Source organism: Ammospiza caudacuta, chromosome 11 (genome assembly GCF_027887145.1).
Source record: "Ammospiza caudacuta isolate bAmmCau1 chromosome 11, bAmmCau1.pri, whole genome shotgun sequence".
NCBI classification, from domain to species: domain Eukaryota; kingdom Metazoa; phylum Chordata; class Aves; order Passeriformes; family Passerellidae; genus Ammospiza; species Ammospiza caudacuta.
Genome location: NC_080603.1, coordinates 13,239,723 through 13,256,144, shown reverse-complemented (window position 1 = coordinate 13,256,144; position 16,422 = coordinate 13,239,723). Strand labels below are relative to the sequence as shown.

The 16,422-nt window shown below is 42.3% G+C and overlaps 1 protein-coding gene across 4 annotated transcripts in view; it reads left to right on the top strand.

Moving 5' to 3' along the window:
- TFDP2 (transcription factor Dp-2) overlaps positions 1 to 16,422 on the top strand; it is a 53,907-nt gene that overhangs the window by 11,180 nt on the left and 26,305 nt on the right. For all 4 annotated transcript variants that reach the window (XM_058812320.1, XM_058812319.1, XM_058812318.1 and 1 more), the window contains exons 2-5: positions 44 to 137; positions 5,680 to 5,746; positions 12,741 to 12,844; positions 15,987 to 16,108. In XM_058812320.1, the coding sequence (XP_058668303.1) occupies positions 96 to 137; positions 5,680 to 5,746; positions 12,741 to 12,844; positions 15,987 to 16,108 (335 nt within the window). In that variant the 5' untranslated portion in view covers positions 44 to 95. The remainder of the gene's footprint in view (positions 1 to 43; positions 138 to 5,679; positions 5,747 to 12,740; positions 12,845 to 15,986; positions 16,109 to 16,422) is intronic.

Below are 16,422 nucleotides of genomic sequence, written 5' to 3'. Positions count from 1 at the left end.
AAGCTTGGGTTTCAACTAAGGTATTTCATTAACTGTCTTACAGGATGTTCATTTTAAAGATTCTGTGAGGATGAAAAAGGATCTCTTATGGCTTTATGAAATATAGAGCAATACTGTCTGACATGACGGCAAAAAATGTAAGTATGATCTTCCACATGTGTTACTGTTCATGTTGGCATTCTGCCACTCACTGCTGACTTTCAGAATTGTGTGCACAAATATAAGAAATCAATCACAAAGACCTTCAAGTTCAGAAATCCTATCTGATTTTTGTATACCACAAATATGTACCCATCATCTTCTGCAGTATTTTGATAAATCTATACTGGGTAGAAGCTCTTGAGCATGTGGAGTTTAGTTGGTCAGATTGATAACTGAGGCAATGTTTTATGCTGTTTCCATATTGATCCATGCAGGTCCCTTCCAACTTGAGATATTTTGTGTGTCTGTGATCTCTCTAACATTTCTTCAAACTTATGTGAAAGCTGCACATTTTGTTGAATCTTCTCACCTTTGCACCTCTGTAAAATCCTTCCACTGAGTCTGAATCTCAGATCTGAAGAAAAAATGGAAGGACTGCATATTATTTAGCTGCTGTTGGTACACTCTTGGTTTCTAGAAGGCTGGAGGCCTTCTGGTTCCTTTGCCTGCTCATTACCCAGCCTGCAGTGGTGTCTCAGGCTCTATATTTGACTCCTCTATCCTGAGTTCTGAGGAAGCTTATGAAATGTCTTAACATCCTGACCTTAATTTTCTGCCTAATTAGCTGTGCTTCCTGAGGTACACAGCTTGTGTAGAGAACAGTTCTGGTTAATCCTGGTGATCAGTGAGTTGAGGGTGACTTTGGGCCCTGGGCAATTTGCCTGTTGATATCCTGCATTCTGTTAAATCTGAGTGGGTTTAGGAGCCAGCACCACCAAAGAAGTGCCCCACAGTGAAAGTGCAGGTAGCCCAGGATTGTGCTCTGTTCAGTACCTGCAAAAGCTTTTGTGCATATTGGGTTAGATTGGTGCCAATGATATAGTTTGGTTAAATTAATTCTCAAGTGTTGGAAATTTCTGTTGGTTTTATTAAAAGCTTCATTTGGTGTGTGGTTCCAGACTTTGAGGTGTCTTACATCTCACTTTTTGACTCAAGTTTACCAAGACATAAAATAAACTGATGTGTATATTCAAAGCCCTTTGCTCATTATTTCATAGGTCATATTTATCTCTAGTCCAAATAAATAATTCTACTGATGTATGTGGGACAGCTGCACAAATCCAGGTCATTTGTGGCTTTGACCTTTTGTTTGATGCAGTCAAAGGATAAATACCAATCCAAATAAAATCCATGGAGTGCTGTGTAATAGTCATGGAGCGGCTGGAAGGGATTTCAGGAGCCCATCTACTCTGGGGTTTGTGTAAAGCTCTTTGACACTGAACCCAACTCCTTGGTGCTTTGCTCAGGCTCCATCAGGGCTTTGGGGTCTGAAAACCTACGAGGAGAGACGTGACATTCACTCTGGGTAACCTACTCTTGTTCTGAGTACAGAAATACAATTTTGTTGTTTACTTCAGTACAATGCTATGGTTACTTTAGAGGAGAAATATTTTATTGGTATGCATACTTTGAAATTTTGCATGTCAAAATGATGCAAACATAGTCAGATACCTAATATTTATGGGTTTATGTTTAAAAAAATCAGCTGCTGTGGTACAGATGGATGTAGGACTCAGTTTTCATGTTTACCTGTTCATGTGGTGGTCCTATGCTTTCTGTCATTGGCAGCACTTCTTAGGGTTTTCCCAACCTTGGTTACTCAGAATGGCTGTGGTTACTCAGAACAGTGCCAGCCCTGGTGTTTCCTGGTGCTGTTAGAAGGTCACAATGCTTCTGAATTTGCCGAGTTGCAGGGGTTAGATTCTGTATATGCCTGGGGGTTTCTGCAGCTCAAAATCTGTTTCAAATGTGAGGTTAATATTTGTTAGTGTCAGAAATTATCTGCAGAGTTGAGGGAGAGAGCTTCCTTCTGAGAGTACTTCCATCATTTTCCTTTATGTTGAAGCATCAAGGAAAGGAAATTTTAAAGTACTGGAATTTGAGCATCTTTCAGGAAACTCTTGAAGGGTTTCTGTCAAATGTGGAAGCTGCCACCTCTGCATTCTGCAATCACTGCAGGCTCAGCTGGGCATGTGTGTGCTCCTGCTGCATCCCAGCAGTGCAGTGAGCTGTGCCTGGAATGCCACAGCTGGAATTTCCACCTTGCAAGAAGCTGTGTTGAACAATCTCCTGTCCAGCCAGCTTGTGCTTCAAGCACATGCCAGAATGTTCCTGGAGACTGGATGTGTGTGCAAGATGAAAAACCTTCCCCATCACTGCTTTTCCTTCCTAACTCTGAGCATGTGGTGGGAAAATTATCCAGGCTGAGCTCACTGCTCATTTTCTTTAAACACCGGACCCTTTCTGGTAACTGTTTGTGGAATATTGTTTGTGGGGAATTTGACCTTCCTTAGAAAACTAATCCAACCAAAGAAAAGATGAATAATAAAATGCTGAATAAAAGTTCTCTTGGAAAAAAAGATGTTTATATGCTTACCATATACATTGTACCCAGATGTAATTCACATCACCCTGTCCAACTGGGTTATTTCATTCTTTACTTATATAAGAAAATGTGGGGTTTTTTCTTGCCTGTTTTGTATCTCCTTTCCCATTGGTCCTTCAGGTAAAAAGACACTAAAACAGTATTAACAAATGGAGGGAAAAAAAGAGCAAATACTGATGGTAAATTTTAGTTTAGTTTACTCAAACAAATGAGTGGTATAACTTCAGCAAGTTTTTTGAATAAGACTGTTGGTTATTGATTATGAAGTTATTTGTGAGTGCTTCTCAGAGGGTGGCACTTGCCGTAGATGAGGTCAGTGAAATGGCTGTGATGTTCTCCTTGGCACATTCAGCATGGAGGGAGGTTTCACTGCTGAGGGTGCTCACAGAGACTGCCCAGCCAGGCAGTGGAGAGGGCTGAGCTGCACGGGCTGCCTGTGGCAGCTGGCCCCTCCAAGACTCTCTTCCTTTCCCCTCGCCCTGTTTGGAAACTTAGTCACCTAACAGGAAAGGCAAACCCACCTCTAAGATATTTAGTAGTGTGCAAAGGCCTGCCAGGTCCTTTCTTCATCTTCCATCGTGGCTGGGTTCCATGGCAGAGTCCAGCTCCCACCATGCCCAGTATTCCAGGCACTCTGGGCCAGTGTTATAAAGTAGAAATATCACAGGAGCAGTACAAAAAGTAACAAATGATTCCAGTTAAGCATTGGATTGTGTACTGGTTTCAGTTTAGGAGTTGTTACAGTTCAAGATTCCCAAAAGCAATGTGTGGTCTGTCTCAGATAACAACGTGGCCTGAGACCTCTTGAACACTGAGATGGAATCCTATGAAGGTCTTGCTGTGCTGCAGTATTAGAATGTTCCATCACACATTGCTTCTTCTGAGGACTTAGGATCATTCTTCTGCAGGAGAAACAAATTCCTGTAGATCTGCCACATTTCTCACTTCAGTTCTCATAAAATTCAAGTTTGTTTTCAAGCTCTTCTCAACTTAGATACAAGGATTATAAAATTGAGAAAAGTGCTGCTCTTTATAAATGTGCTACTAGGATCATTGTAATGAAAACAACATATTTCTGTGCAAACTGAAGTTCTGTAACTTTGTGTCATTTGGATCACTGAAGTACAACATACACACAAAATCTTTCAGAGAATTAAATGTGGAAGTTACAATTTTTATTCTGACACTGTATATGTATGTCATCTTCAGTGTTTGATTAAAACACTGATCTGAATTAATAGGGAAATGTACAGTTGTAGATCTAGAGTGAATGTTCAATTGTGAACACATTCCAGTGCTGTCTTTGAAGATGTTCCTTTTAATCCCTTCTCTTGGAATGAGTTGAGGCCCATAATCTAACATGATATTTATCCCTGTGGACCCCTATTCTTTCCCTGAATTTAAAATTTCTCCTATTGGTGTTCTGGTTGCTACAGAGGCAGGCAGGGCTCCTGGGAGAAGCTGACACTGTTGTTGCTGTGAAGGCAGCAGAGGTGTGAGCCAGCAGTGCAGCCTCTTGCCCTGGCTGGGCCTTGCAGAGCTTTCCCCTGTGCAGTTCCCAGCTGTGCCAAGCTCTGCTAAACATCTCCTCAAGAGCACATCCTCAGGGAGGAGCCTCAGTGGCCTCTCACCACACAAGGAGTGTTCTTGTGCCCATCACAGGAAATCCTGGAGTGCTGCTCTTCTCCTGGATGTGCTGCCAAACCTGCTAAGGAGACGTTGTGGGGTTTTTTTGTGTCTTCCTCCCCTTGCCCTACTGCAGCCCGGGCCCTGCCAGCCCTGCTGCATCACTGCTGCACCGGTGCCACCTGCTGGGAGGCAGCCCTGCCGTGGAGGGACAGTGGGACAGCCTGTGACACGGCCCCTGGGGACAGCTCAGAGAGTGGGACAGCCTGTGACACAGCCCCTGGGGACAGCTCAGCAGCCCAAGCTGGGAGTGAGGAGGCTCTGGCTGGGTGTGCCCGGAAGGGCAGGGAAGGGGCACTCTGACAGTGACAATGCCTGAGATAAACTGAGGGCTGTACTGAGCATCTCGAGGGGTTTGTTTATGGGAGCCATCGCTGAGCTCATTTGGGCAGTGTTCTACTATCAGAGTAGTGCAGCAACAGTTCATCTTCTCACATGTCTCCTGATGGGGAAAAATTTTAGTAGAAGTATTTTCAAGAGTGTCACAAAGCAGTGTGTGCAGATATTCCCCTACAAAAATTATCTGCTGAATACTGAGAGACTGAATGCTCATAGGAGATATTCTTTTGTCTTGTGTAGTTTATTTCAGTTAAGTTTAATTTACCTAAAATTAAATTATGCTCTGACAGGAGTATATTAAAATTCTTCAAGTGGCCCTAGCATAGGTTCCATTATTGCTACATACATCTGTAAAATAAAGCAAAATGTTTGATCCTTCATTATATGATTGCCTTCTTTTAACTTGGATAGTGGAACCCTTTGTCCCAATGATTTACAGAAGTACTCAAATTTTATAATATTTTGAAAAGAGGTTGGGATATGAAGGATTTCCCATCTCTTCCTTCCTCATCCAGGATGATCTTGTATTTTTCTGTACAAACTACACCTTCCTATGCTTTGTGTGCATGCTGAAGTCTGAGTTGCACTATTCTGTATCAGCTTGAAGTTTTCCATGTCTCCAGTAACTTCCCCTCAGTAAATCAGTGTATCTCTGAAGTTGGGAATGTGTTTAGAATGCATCAATAGTCACATCTCATACCTGTAGGCTGTGCAGCTTGGTACTGAGCAATTGGACATGGGCACATTTCTGCTGTTAGGGGTGGCAGCTGCTCCCTTGCACTTGCAGGGGATGGTGCCTTACACCATCATAGCCAGAATGGCTGCTTGGGTCATATGTAGTACACAGAATATTCAGGGTGGTTTTTAGGTAACAGCTTAGTTAAAAGCAGACTTTCCAAATGTCCTGGATACCTTGCCTTGAGTCTCATGCACTTGTTAGACTCTGCTGTCCATAGCATTATGCTGTTTCATTATGCAGAAAGTTGCTTTCATAATATTGTTAGTTTCATGTTAGAAAACATAGAAAGGTTTATCATATTTTAATACTTCAAAAATGTTTTATTCAGGTTGGTGTGACTTCCACAAATGGAGACTTGAAAGGATTTATAGATCAGAACCAGAGTCCAACAAAAGGTAAGAGAATTCTATTTGATACAGACATTAAGACTTATTTCACTGCAATATATGATTGATTCACATTTGGGTTACTCAGAATTTAAATGTTCAAAATATATTTCATACATCCCCACCTGTAGTTGTTTAATATCAACATGTAAGTGTCAGTAGCAAAGATGGGAAGGTCTTCAGGATTTCAGAGGGGAAAATAAGGTTTAGTAAAAATAATAAGAGGATAACATAAACCCTTTTTTTCATTCCTTGATGGTGAATAATATGCTGAATTTCCCAATTTCTAGCCCACCCTTAAAGTTTGCTTAATCTGTTGTAGTCAAAATGACAGAGAAGGCTAAGCATGATGTCATACTTCTTTCTAAATGTTCTGCACAATTTACAATAATAATTATGTTTTGTCCTGTCCTGTTTTATCTTAGCACTTGTAGATTAATCACTTTTGACTCAAAAACAATTTATGATCAGTCATAACAGCTATGGTATTGCAGTAAAATAAACCCCTTATCTATATTAGAAAACTCAAGGATTTGCAGTTCAGGAAACATTTCAATCAACCTTTCCAAGTAAATACTGGTGTGCTGTTATCCACTGCAATAATCCAATGCATGTAGTAGCAGGAAGGTTGACTTCTGGCTGATGCCATCAAACCTAAGAGACTGAAAAATTGAGACAACTAAACAGAAAATGGCTGGAACTACAGTATCTTCCTCGTTTTCTAAATTTTGCAGAACATGACAGACTGGTGGAGGCCTTTGAGAATTATTTATTGCACATTGTGCTTTATTGTTTTGTGATTATTGTGCTATGATGCTAGGGAAAAAGACTAAGTGCAACATTTTCAATAATTTCTGAAGCAAGCAATTGATTTGTCCAGAAAATAACTGAATAACTTTATAAAGTGTGGGTCATTACTGTTAGGAATATCCCATTCTTTGTCAGATTTTGCTTCTGGGATGATGGATGCATTATTACCTCCATTTTTGTATATTTTTAAAATGTTATGATCTAATGATTTTTTTTAACCTTGAGGTATAGTTAGAAATTGTTGCCACCTCTATTGAAATAAAATATCTTGTTCACAATGGATTACTCTTCTTAGAACATCAAATATTCCATAAAATCTGGAGAAACTTGTACAGGTACAGCCAGTATCTAAGCTGTCTCTTACTTTCAGTTTAAAATATCCTTTACTTCTTTTGGCATGTCCACTCTTGAACTCTGGAAATTAGGGAGGGGGAGAAAAACCCCAAACAGGCATTCAGGTCCCCTGTCTCTTTGTGAGCTTCCCAGTGAAGGCACTTTGGTTTCTTTGGGGTTTTGGTGGTGGTGGGTTTTTGTTTGTTTCTTTTTGGGGGTTTTTTGTTGTTTTTTTAAATATACATTATTTAAATTAAATAATTTGCTGTAATAAGAATAAAGGTAATTTATTGCTACATGTCTGGGCCCGTTTATAATGTGCCTTCATAACAACCTTAGACTGAGGTGTGGTACATTTGTGATATGTTCAAAAACAAAGGAGAGAGGGCATTTACTCTACTGAAAACCTTCTTGAAAGCATCAGATTCCAAGGACTAGAAATTTTTGCTCAAAAACAAGTTGCATTTTTCTTTTCTTTCCAAGAAGATAACTGGTGTGTGTTTGTTGTTTGCCCTGCCCAGCAGAGGGGGCCTGGGGGGAGCAGCTCAGTGAAATCCCAGAGCCCGGCTGGATGCCAGGGCACAGCCATGGGCACCCAGAACTGGGCACATCTGCTGCTGCTGCTGGGCCATGGCTACACATTCCTACCTTAGAGTGGCTGAGGAATTTTGCTGTCCTTAGTTAACACTTCTTTGTTACTGTACTCCCAGTTCCTATGAGTCGATGTGTTGTTCTTTGTTTCCTGCTGTGGAGGGAAAAGGGAGTCCAGGCACAGAGCACCAATCCTGCAGCAGGCTCCATGAGGGAGCAGCCATTAATCACATCATAATTGTGGAGGCCTTGCTTTGGGTGGGAATCTGCACCTCCAAGACAACTTCACTGAACTTCATTTCAGTGCATCTTTCTATTACATAGTACCTATCTTTTACTAAGTCCTGACAGGGCTGGTGTTTTAAAAACTTGGTGCACAGGGCTGCTGTAAGAGAAGCACTTCATTGTATGCTTGAAGAGATCTGCCAAAATGACCAAGACATCAGCAGCAGTAATCCATAGCCTGTGCCTGGTGCTTTCAGATTCATACAGCTGTTAACTCCTGTAGATTTGTCTCTAATTGGACACTAAAAGGCTGAAATTGTACTGCTCAGTGTAAGCCTGAAGTACATTGAAAAACTGTCTGCCCCATTTTATTTATTTCTTTTCTACAGATCTCTTTGATTTCATCTCTGTGGAATTTTTAGAGTTAGGTTTGTAGCCCAGTAATTTGGTGCAATGCACAAATGAAGAAATGTACCAAGAAAATACTTGTGTACTAGTAATGCAATAATAATTCCATTTTTTCTATATGTTTTTATCATACTGATCTTGGAGATCAGTAAATTTACTGATCTTAGTGTAATAGAGAACCCTGAGGACACATGACATATATTATTCCAAAATATCCCAATGGGCTGCTGAAATCTCACAGCTCTGAGCTGGGGTTTTTGCCATCATTGTCAAGCTGTAGGCTGTATTATTAAAAATGGCTGTCATTGAGACACTTTTAAAAAGTGGACATTTGTTCAGAGCTCTGAATATGAAATCCAAATTACCACCACTTCCCTGGTGTTTTGTTTGAAGATTCAATGGGGTTTTTTGTTGCTGTATGCTTTGTGTGTAACCCCAGCTGGTTGGGCTATGCTCCCCATCAGCCATGGTCTCCTTCAAACTGGCTGTGACAGATTCTATAGATTCTCCAGTTGACATTGTTTCTGATTATCTTTGCAACTGAGCTGCAGACCTAACACATTTAGTTATACAGGAAAAAAAAATCATTAAAATTTATTCAGCTTCATATTTGTATAGGAGTGCATGTTGTTTATGAAATTAGACTATTTAGGGTGGCACATAATGATTTAAACTGAGTTTGGTGAGCTGCTTTGTGTGTGCATGTGAGCATACATGTACATAAACATGAATAACTTTATCTGTGACTGCTTGAAGCTAAATATCATTTAAATTGATTTTTTCTTTTTGTGCACCATAAAATTATTGCACAAATGCCAGGAAGAATAATAGTTATGTAGCAATAATGGTTTTTTAAAATATGAAATTACAGCAAGACTGGTTTCTCTCCCTGAGAAGCAACAATAGTGGTGACTGAAGAATGGAAGAATAATTTATGTAGAAGCAAAGTGCTTTTGTTCTGAGAGAAACATACATATATATATATATATATATATATATATATATCCATTGGCAGATTCTTATTCTGATTTGCTTCAGTGCTAAGGAGGCTCAGTTTGGGATGGCTCTCTGTGTATTGCAGCTAAAGCCTCCCTATGAGAGTTGTAAGTGGGTTTCTTTCCCACGTGCTTGGTTTTCCATAGGTAAATGGGAATAATGACACTGACCTCCTTTGTGCCTTGAAAGTACTGCTGAGAAACATTATATAAGAATTGAGTATTATTATACAAATCATTCCAGTTTGATCCATCTGTGCTGACCTTTTCCTGCATGCAGTGAGATTACCGTGACTCAGGGCTGATGGGGCTCATTGTGTTCAGCTTATCACTGTACTCACTGCTCTTGTGTCCTGGGACATAAATCAGCGTAATCTTTTTTGTCCCCAAATGATGGGTGTTATTAAGACTTGGCATTTATTTAGAATTTGGTCATGTTTAAAGCCTTTGCAGTTGCTTTATGATAGTGTGTATAGTTAGTTTGATGATATTTCTGCTTTCAGTTGAATACCAAAATCTGTTGAATGTTTTGTCACATCTACTTCCTCCTAAATATAATGATATAATAATAATCTTTGAAGCAATTGAGGTTACAGGAGTATTGGGACCATTATTCTATTTGGAAAAAGAGAAAATGGTAGGGAGGAATATTTTATTTGTAATTGATAAAACTTTACTATTTTTTCAACTGCTGACAAACACAAAAAGCAACCTCTTACTGTGAAGAATTTGGTTGTTCTTTTTTTCTGGCCACTGTGGATAAGAAATACCTCACTTATAAAAACAAACTGGTTCTTTTATATCTATCTGTATTTTAAAATCTACATATCCACATATTTATATTTGCCAGTGAAGAAAATTAAAGTTAGAACAAGGGCAGGGAAACATTTATTTGAAAACTTGGTCAATCCTTAAGATTGTTTTGACAGTACTGCTGGCAAATGAGGGATTTGTGTAGGGATTAGAAGATGAAAATCTTTTTTATTGACAGTAACTCTGGCCAAAAAGGCATTTAAACACACACCATATGTAAGCAAATGTCTTTTTAAAATCAAGATCAGGTCATTTGAATGACCCTTGTATTTACTGAAGTTACCCAGTGGTGCCAGTGTTCCATTATGCAGGGAGCCTTGTAAATGAAGGCACAGTGCAGCGGTAGCTGCTAATTAGTGCTTTATTAGTGCTTTTTCCCAGGCTGCTCAGTAAATCTGGTGGGTTTGTGTGGCTTTGGCCATGGGTCTGCATGTGTGTGTGAGGGAACATCCCTGCAATGTTCTCAGCAGTCACAGGTGCAGCTGGATGCCATGGGTGTCACGGGTGTCAGGGGTGTCAGTCTGTGTGGCTGTGCCCAGTGCTGGCTGTGCCCAGGGTGTGCTGGGTGGCCCTGAGCCTTGTCCAGGGCTGTGAGCCCCACAAGGCCACTGTGGCAGGGACAAATGTGACAGCCCAGCGCCTCCTGCAGGCTGGCATCTGCAGCTGGAGGCAGCCCTGTGCTGGAGCCCTGTGGTGGGAGAGCTGGGAGCCAAAGCCCACATTTCACAATTTTACTGCACTTGGCCGTGTGACCTTACGCTGTCAACACCAGAGAAAGGAATTTATTTCTTTTCCCTGGTAAGAAAAGGGACAAGGAGAAATAATATGAGAGCTGATCATGGAGGTAGTGGGGTCAAAAGTTTCAGTTGCAGCAGAGAAGAGGAAAATTCCTACAGCAGTACTGGGAAGTGACACGTCATTGATGGCACCAGCCCGGAATGAGGGGAGAGACGAGGTGTTGATGGAATATGCTGGCACAGCTTGGGAAATCCTGGGCAAAATCCTCTAGCAAAAGTAAAACTGGCAAGTGAGAGAACTCTTTTGAGCTCAGCATGGGAACACAGAGTATGTAAATCATTAATTACTGTCTTGTACTCTCTGGCACTACCTCACAAAAGATTTTCATAACAGAGCAGATTTACTGGAGGGGGTGGGTTTGCAAGTGTGGGAGGTTTATATTTGTTTTTGTAGGTGAGTTACATGACTGAGTAATTTATTCATTTTATTGACTAGAGGTGCAAGCTGCTTCTGAAGATGTTTTCAGATACAGATTTGCCTTTTGGAAAATTAGTATTTAGTACTAGTATTACTCCAGATGCCAAAAGAATCTACACAGAACATTAGAATATCCTAGTGTCAATTTGTTTGTATTTGTCATATATCTGTTGAAAATTTCTTATGAAGGTGAGACTTGGCATAAATCTACATATTTTCTACTGCTCTGCTGTAAGATCCTTTTTCCTCTCAGTTGTGTTGCTTCTGCTTCCTGTTGCAGAGAAGTTAATTTGTTGAATTTATCATTTTTCAGTAACCTTATGGAAAAACAGGTATATTAAAATAAAATGTAAAAAAAGACACCATGATTCAGGACCAAGTGAGGAAAGAAAATTGGGCAGTGGAGGTGAAGAGGTGATGTGAGAAAAGACAGGGGAGCAGGGAGGTGTAACACCCCTGAGTCAGCTCGGGCCATGTGGGCTGAGCTGAGTGCTGGCTGGCTCCTGGGGGAGGAGGGCTGGTGCTGTGCTGCTCTGAAGGGAGCTGTCACCTCACATGCCTCAGCTGCTGGCTGCAGTGCCAGAGAACATCAGGAGCTCTCCAGGAACCTCTCGTTGTCCTCATGACCCCAGCCAGGGCCAGGCTGACTCTGGATTACCAGGCAGGGGCCTCAGAGCCGCCCTCCCCACGCTGGGCAGGCTGGTGCAGGAACAGGGGCTGGTGTTTGATTGATGGGCTCCCAGCTCTCCTGCTCTGAAACTGCCACAGAGAAAGGAGCTGCTGCCACCACAGGGGCTGTCTGGATAAGCCAATGTGCTCAGGGCTTGGAGAGGCTTGTGCACAGCAGTTTGAACACACAAGGAGTAGCAGTGGTGCTGCAACAGTTTTGATTTAAACTTTAATTCCAAATAATCGAAATACAAGATGCAATTTGGGATAGAGGAGGAGCAGGAGTATTTTGGGGCTGTCAGCACAGAGCTGCTCTTCTCTGTGGAAGGCAGGATGATTTAGATCCATAAGCAGTTTGGGATCACAGAGATGATAAACATCTTGGGAGGAGAACACCCTGCACTGGAGAAGGAATGGGAGACTTTATTGTGACATGCAGCTGCCTGTGACTTTAGGTGTGTTGTAAAGGCATCCCTTACTCCATCTGTGCAGTGGCTGGCTTACATCAGCAATGACTGTGGAATGCTCTGGGACAGTCAGATGAGGAATGGTTAAGGCTTTGAAGATTTATGGATGTATATTTCTTACACATGACTATGATTGTAAGTAGGATTTGTATGTTGGCTTCTTTTAGAAGTATTCTCATTAATTTTCACTTCTAATGCTGAGGAATGTCAGGCTGTGTGCTCTTTGTCTTAAGTAAGAATAAATTGTTTCTGGAAATAAAAGACATGTAATTTTAAAAGTAAAATAGTGAAGGTGTAGTTTTTTGAGGTGTCCTTGTGACATCTGCTGAGAGGTCTGGAGCTTACCTGAGGGTGTGTTCACAGCAAATAAAACAAAGCCAACCTGATTCCAGAGTGTTAGAATGGTGTGAGCATTTGCCAAAGTGTTTTTCACAGGTTACTAAGGAAGTAATTTAAAACTTTTACCATTCTTTTTAGGTAATATTTCAGTAATCGCATTGCCAGTTTCCAGCACCAACTCTCCCACTAAGATTTTGCCAAAAACCTTGGGACCAATCAATGTGAATGTTGGACCCCAAATGGTAAGTTTTGCAACCCCAGTAGTGCCAGCTTGTGTAACTGGCTGTGACTTCCTGGTGGTGTAAGACAGGAACTGCTGCCTCCTGCCTCAGCCACAGAGTGCCCCAGCCGTGTGGGAGGGAGCTGACCTGGGGGCGCAGCAGGCCTGGCCTGCCAGAAGTGCCACTCCCAGCAGTGCTTTTGGATGTGCCCTTAGGGGGTACCTATCTTCTGGGCTTTGGGTGGAAATTGAAACAGCTTTACCAGCTGACACTTAAACTATTACTCAAATGTGTATGAAGAAAATCCCCTCATTGTTGATATTCTTTGAATGATTTAAGTCATGTTCTCACCAGTAAATCTCCAGAATTGTCAGAGAATGTCTTTGATGTGTTGGTAGAAATTCTAAACTTGTTGAAACTACTCTTCTTAAAACTCTCTTTTCCTGTGCATGATAACTGTATTTGTATATTGATGTTCCAGGAATTTTGGATCTAGTTTTGAGAAAAAAATTAGATTTTCTGGTGGCCAGAGAGCTAAATAGGCAATACTGTGAACAGTTTCTAGTAACCTGATACCTCCTTGCCAAGCACTCAGCCTGAGAACAGAACCATTTGATGTGTTTCATAAAAATGGTTTTGGGCCTTTGTCACCTGAGCAGTGTTCAGTGGGGTTTGTCCCAGCTAGGCAGAGGGGCACACACCCCACAGCCACCCCCGTGGCACTCCCAGCTGGCAGAGCTCTGCCCCCAGCATTGGCCAGGGGCTGCCTGCCAGGAACAGCTGAGAACATCAGCGCTGATGTCTCACAGGCCTGTGCCCTGTGGCACTGCCTTGGAACATTCTGCCACTGAGGATGTGCCCTGGCAGTGCAATAAATAGCCCACAACAGGGAGAGCTCTCACTTAATGCACTTCCTACTCTTGTGACGGACTTCTCAAGCCCTGCTTTTGCTTTCAGTGAGCCCTGCTTGCACTTTAGGGTCTATGGCAGGTAGAAGTGGCAAAAGCTACCGTGTGATGTGAGACACACCATCTGTATTCTTTTTTTTATTTTTTATTCTTTTATTCTGCTGTATTCAGAAAACATTTTCTTAATGAAATGCCATTAATGCAGGCTTTCTAAGAGATCCAGCATACAGCTGTGTTGTGCCAGGCTGTTTGAAAGCAAACGAATGCTCCTGAGCTCTCAGCATTGGCAATTTTAGCGCTCCCTCACCACCTGCCTGTGTCAGCAACACCCTGCTTGATGAATTAATTAATTCATGTAGGCCTTGTTTCCCCTCCGCGGGTTGCAGGCCCCGGTGCCGCTGCGGCTCCTTGGAGCAGCGCGGAGGCTCCGGCGCGCAGCCGAGCCCGGGGCTGCCCGCGGTGGCTCCGGGGCCGCTCGGCGCGGGCACGAGCGCTGCAGGAGCGGCCGGGAGCCGCCAGAGGGCGGCGCGGGCCGGGCCGGGCTGTGCCGAGCCCGGGGCCGTTGGCAGCCCCGGCCGCAGCCGCTCCTTGCAGCGAGCCCCGGAACACCGAGCGGCCCTTGACAGCTCTGCCCCAAACACCGAGCGGCCCCTGACAGCTCTGCCCCGAAACACCGAGCGGCCCCTGACAGCTCTGCCCCCAAAACACCGAGCGGCCCCTCACAGCTCTGCCCCCAAAACACCGAGCGGCCCCTCACAGCTCTGCCCCCAAAACACCGAACGGCCCCTGACACCCCTGCCCCAAACACCGAGCGGCCCCTCACAGCTCTGCCCCAAACACCGAGCGGCCCCTCACAGCTCTGCCCCCAAAACACCGAGCGGCCCCTCACAGCTCTGCCCCAGGCCGGAGCAGCAGCCAGGTGACAGGATTGACACCTGTCCTGTGCCTGCCTGCAGTGGGTAAAGGCACCTTTGGTTCTCCAGTACCAACAGGAAATAAATACATACCTGCACCTGTGCTTTGGTTTCTCAAAAATTCTCTTTTTCCTTGGTTCTGTCAAGCTGTACATTTGCAAACAATAAATGAGATAAATTTATGTCTTTAAGACAAAAAAGACGTGTATGTATTCACAACGTGGTACCAGGGGGGATGTGAAGTAAAGCTCAATAAGCTAAGGAAATGGGGAATTCTTCACATACCATTTTTCTACTTGTCTAAACAATAGTGATTGATACCAAACAAATGCTGTATACTTATCTCGAGTTTATATATATATGCATATATATGTACGCACTTGCAGTACCTATATATCTGCTCTATACTTACAGCATATGCTTACAACAGTTAGTTACCTGAGTGCCTTGGGAGGCTTTCACAGCTGTTGGATAAGTTAAATAGTAAAGGAAACCACAAAGTTTAGTACAGTCACTACTCCAAATGTCACTAATAAATGGAGTAAAGTAAAACAAAGTTTAAAATATTAGGTAAGGTATAAAAGTAGAAAGCACTGTCCAATAAGGTTTGATTTGAATCTTACCATAATGCAATCAAAATAATTAAATTTGGTTTATTTTAAAGATAAGCTTTATCAATACTGTTTCATTTTAAAATATTATTTAAATTATTCTGGTGACCTACTTTGAAAAATTAACCTGGATGTGATTTAAATGTTGAGACTAGGTGTTGGTGTTAACCAGTGTACCTACAATTTCACCAGGTTTGCATAAATGTAAATTCTATCTATACCATAAAGACTTTACATTGAATTCTGTAGGTACAATTAGTTGCCAGAGTGCCTTGGGATCTTGTGATTGCTAGAAACTGCAGGGAATGCTTTGCCTGCAGCTCAGATTGTCTTTTGTATAGACAATTACAAGAGACAAACCCATTGGAAAGAAAGAAGGCTGTATTGATTACATTGATCAAGAAGTTGCCTAGATGTACTCATGAAGAAACAGTTGGGTGTCTATAGGTACAGATCTCTGTGCCATACCTTGGAATTACTTGGAATCATTTGTCTGGTTCTTGTCCATGTGAATAATGCAGTAATATGGTACAACTAATAGGGAACTTGGCAGCACTGTAATGGCTTTGCTCTATGAAGATCTTCTGGTGCCATCTCTTCTGTGTACTGTGACTGCTTCTGGTACAGAATCATTATTACTTTTCTTAGTGCAATGCTTAGTATGGATTTTGGGCTGTATTTACCTCTGTTTTCTTTAGAGAGCTGTGGTTTTTCTTGCTAAATTTTACAGATCATAAGCACCCCCCAAAGACTGGCCAGCTCAGGGAGTGTTCTGATCGGGAGTCCGTACACCCCAGCTCCAACCATGGTCACACAGACACACATCACAGAGGCGTCTGCCTGGGGCCCAGGGTAAGGCTTTGGTCTCTTTGAGGTGTCTGAGCACCTCTTCTCATCTTTTCCATTATTTATACTGTTGAATCTATGCTGGCTTACAGTTTCTACTTCTTGCACAACTAAATGGAGTATGGCATGTGCTTTTCAGACTGGGAGACACTTCTGATGTCTGGAGCATATGAACACAAATTATAAGCACCAGTTACTTCACTGTCTGGTTCCTGGTGAAAATGGAGGATCACAAGGACTCCTGTTAAAAGAAGTCTTTATTTTTTCCTGAAGTTCATGGTGCATCCATGTAGCGCTGCTGTTCAGCACAGCAGCAGGTG